Raw genomic sequence first — 4,192 nt, forward strand, 5'->3', positions numbered from 1 at the left:
TTCAAAAAAAAAAAAACAAGAAGTTGGCTCTAAAAGCCCAACCAAACACACCCTTAGTCTATATGGTCATGACCAAAGACCGGACCGAGAAGACCGAAAAGACCGAATGTTATATGGGCAGTGACCGAAATTGTTAAAGACCGAACAGACCGACCGTCCAGGCGTCCCCACCACTCTCCTTCTCTCAGCGCCCTCCATCTTCTCTCCGTCTCTCCGCCTTCTTCCTCTCCCACCCGACTTCAAACCCGGGCAGCACCTCGCCTGCCTCAGTGGCTCAACACCATGGCCGCGGCTTCGACTGAGCCGCTCCTCGGCGGCGAAGTGGCGGCGGACGGAGACGCGGGGGTCAGCGGCGGCGGCGGCGACGACGACCTGCGCGAGCTCCCGGACCAGGCGCTGCAGGGGACGCTGCAGCGCATGCAGCGGGGCGTCGACAGGGGCATCGCATCCCGCCTCCCCGACGGCGGCAGGATATACCGCCTCAGGCTCCTCGCCATCCGCCGCGAGCTCGAGCGCCGCCAAGCTGCTGCTGCACTCTCGGCACCGCCCCCGCCCCCGCCGTCGTCGTCCTCACAGAGCCTGCCACCGCGCCAAGGCCAGCACACGGTGAGAGGTTCTTTCTCTCCATTTTTCATGGAGCGGCCTAGTTTTCTCAGGCGTGGGGTTTGGTCTGCCTGGCTTCTGTTCGACGGAATGCCTGCAAGCCACTGCCATTCCAGACCGGTTGGTTCAGTGCTGCTAAATTCCAAGAGTGGTAGACTGGTAGTACACCGGTTGGTTCAGTGCTGCTAAATTCCAAGAGTGGTAGACTGGTAGTACAGTAGTACTGAAAAATAAACAATCCAAAGTACTACTAATTAGATGCCCTTATGCCCTACTACCCAGTTTTCCTCTTTCTGCTAAAACACAGAGCACATACACTCCGAACCTGCTACTTATTCTGTGGCAAAGTAGCAGCTCTTCTTCCATGAACAGATAATGTAACCGTGGGACTACATACCTCTGTAGCCTGATCAAACGCTCTCTTGCAGGAAGGTGTCCGATGTGAACCGGTTGTGCACTCAAGCTGTACGGAACCATCCGGTACGGGATTGAATTTTTGTACGGAGTAGAAAGCTATTGTTCTTACTATCGTCCACTACCTCATGCCACAATTTAATTAACATCAATTGTTGTTAGTTGGCATGTCAAAAAAGAAAAAAGAAAAGTTTTTCGTTGGTCAATTCTGGAGATTCAGATACGTTTTTACCCATGCACGTGTTGTGCTTGCTCATTGTTCGTAAATGCTTCACTAAATGCTTTTACTTGCCGGAGTGACAATTTTCAATGGTTGTATGTTGTCTCATAGTTTCGGGATTCTTATTCCTTTCCATGAACGATTACTTATGTAAGTGTTTTTACCATGTTTATTAACTGATTTTTTATCCATCTCTTTTGTTTATATTATCTCTTAAGAAATGGGTTTCCATGCTGCCCATCATTTTATCGTTCTATTACAGACTGATAACTACTGTGCCATATAGTCATATGGATATATACACATACATATAGCACGAAGGCAGCAAGCTGAAGTCAAAAACACAAAAAGTGTTTTCAAATTCACTCCTTGGATCTATGACCTTTCTCAATAGAGATAATTAGGGAACACAAGTGGCACTATAATAATTATTTTATAATTCAAAAGGCAGAAAACCTGATTAGGTGTATTGTCACTTATCAGATCATATTTTTTCGTTTCATAATACCTTTTTAAAAACTTTTTTTTGTTTCGAAATACTTTGACCATTTATCCAACATAGATTTCTCTTTTAATGTCTCCCGCCAAAAAAAGAGGTTCCTATTATAATGTTTCTAATTAACTTCAGATTTTTATTTTTCCTTGCCACTTCTTTATTTTGCAAATTATATCATAGTTCATGAGATTGACTCGGCTACATGCAATTGACAGATATACAAGAGACGTCTTCCTTGCCTGCGCAGGTGCTAGTTATCTGCTGCCTCAATTTTTTGTTTAACTGAATGTGTCCAGTAAGGATCTCTTTTAGTATTTCTGACCTTCCCTGGCATCATTAATTTGTGCTGTTAGAAATTATGTATGTTTTTGCAATTTTTGCAAGAGATGATTTGGTAGAACATTTTAGGAAATCATGTGAAGTTGAACAAGCAGTGCTCTTTTCCTTTAATCGCTGTCTTGGCTGAAATGAGGATGTATGTCTTGCAGATTTCGATAAGTTGCAAAGCTTTTCCATTTGTACAGAGGAATAGAAATGTTTAGTTCTTTTTATAAATACATGACAGAAGAGCTGGGTTACCAAATTTGTAGAGTTGACATTTATGGTGACCAGTACATTGATCTTATCAGATAGAGACAGCTGCATGTCCATCAGAGCCACCGCCGGATGTGCACCTCATCAAAACAGGGCCCTGCGAAGACTCACCGTTGCCAGCTCCTGAAACTGCTGATGATTTGGAGACCACACCACTCTCCGGCGACCACCCATTCTTCACCATCATCCTGTCCAGATCACAAGTTCAGAAGAAGTTTCAGCTGGTAGGAGGCAACCCCAATGTCTCCAAAACCTCAATAGTTAGCAAGAATGGTTCGTAAGTATCATTACCATGTTCCTTTCTGTCCAGTGCATTCCAGGTCGCTTCCACAAGCACCTCCCCAAGGCGTGCACAGCCGCCACCCTCATCTGCCGTGGGAAGTCATGGCCCATGAGCTACCGCGGTGACCTGAAGGTGAAAAAGCTTGATACAGATTGGATGGACTTCGCTGTCGACAACCAGCTGCAGGTCAACGACGCTTGTGTCTTCGAGCTGGTGACTAGCACCAAAGAGGAGGTGGTGTTCCATATGCAGATACTCCGCGGCGGCCTACCGGAGGAGATCATCTCCAAGGGTGCCACCGCAGAGAAGCCCATTATAGTGGACTAGAGGTAGAGTAAGGAAGTGCTTCTTCTCGGATAGGGCACATGAGACCAGGAGCTTTTGCGCGGCATCAAAACCTCAAATCCTCGCATGGTCAGCTTATTTTTGGCCAGTTTATTGGTAGAATGGTTTAGGAAGGTATGCATGTTGGATTCTGACCTTGTAATGACCCAGAACAATTTCCAATGATATCAGGAGCTTGCCTCCTTTTGGGAGCAATTTTTTTTTATTATGTGCATAACAATTCAGTTATTTTTATGTATTGTTGGGGGGTTTTGTCTGGCATGCAAGTAATTTATGATATTGTTGGGGGTTTTTGTCTGGCATCCTGTTCCCCCATTCCCCTCACCCACACACCAATGCGCACAGTATTTCAAAACTACGTGGATTATAAAAGTTCTTTTGCAGCTTAATCACTATAGTTAGTAATAATACATGAATTACATTAGTAAGTTATCATGACGAAGGTTAAGGCGGACTTGGCTATTAATAACTAGCTGTGTGTCACGACGGGTACATTAAAAAGAGATGGTATAGAAGCTTCTCTTGTTGCTCATAAGATATGAAATTTGTTCAAGATATGAAATTAGTGCAAGTATGTACCGTAAGCAATTGAGGCATCTTAGAAAGCTTGGATTTCACCCTCCACACCTGTACCAAAAAATAACTAAAGGGTAAACAATAAGATAGATACTTATGTTGTATCTTTTTTTGTTGCAGTTCCATTGATCAAGTCTCTTTCTTCAGTTGGAGGGGTAAAATTTTATATTGGTTATTCATATCATGCAACTTTATTCTCAGCCGGCCCGAGCTTCGCGTTTATAATTGTCACGTGGCCCTATGTGCAGGTAACCTTAGGTCTAAGGATTCCAATATTCCATTGATTGAGACATATAAGAGACGACTTGCTCGTTGTATCTTAATATGGGTAAGTTCAACTCCTTAAACTCTTTAGCTGAGTAAGCCGAATTGACATCACCATACACCCATGACAAGGGGAGCCTATTTATCAGGCAACTTGCATCTTAGTCTAATTTGTGTGTCCAACACTAATGACAATCTAGAATGAACAAAATGAAAACATAGTTCCACAACCGAATGTCATATTCAACGACACATATAAATGTTCATACGAAGACTACTTATTTCATTTTATGTATACATTAGGAAATACATTATAATTGCTCTATGATATATTTCCAAAAAGATGCCGATGAACTTTTAAGGTAAAAAACAACATTTGTAGTTAATATGATATAAA

General features: G+C 43.3%; 1 protein-coding gene across 1 annotated transcript; it reads left to right on the forward strand.

The window, feature by feature from the left end:
• The first annotated feature begins 282 nt into the window (after positions 1–282).
• On the forward strand, positions 283–3,194 carry LOC124704294 (B3 domain-containing protein Os04g0386900-like). The gene is made up of 5 exons (XM_047236544.1): positions 283–606; positions 1,032–1,083; positions 1,949–1,980; positions 2,363–2,551; positions 2,638–3,194. The coding sequence occupies exons 1-5, from the start codon at positions 283–285 to the stop codon at positions 2,935–2,937; spliced, it is 897 nt and encodes a 298-aa protein (XP_047092500.1). The 3' UTR covers positions 2,938–3,194.
• The last annotated feature ends 998 nt before the right edge of the window (positions 3,195–4,192 follow it).

Source organism: Lolium rigidum, chromosome 1 (genome assembly GCF_022539505.1).
Source record: "Lolium rigidum isolate FL_2022 chromosome 1, APGP_CSIRO_Lrig_0.1, whole genome shotgun sequence".
Lineage (NCBI taxonomy): Eukaryota > Viridiplantae > Streptophyta > Magnoliopsida > Poales > Poaceae > Lolium > Lolium rigidum.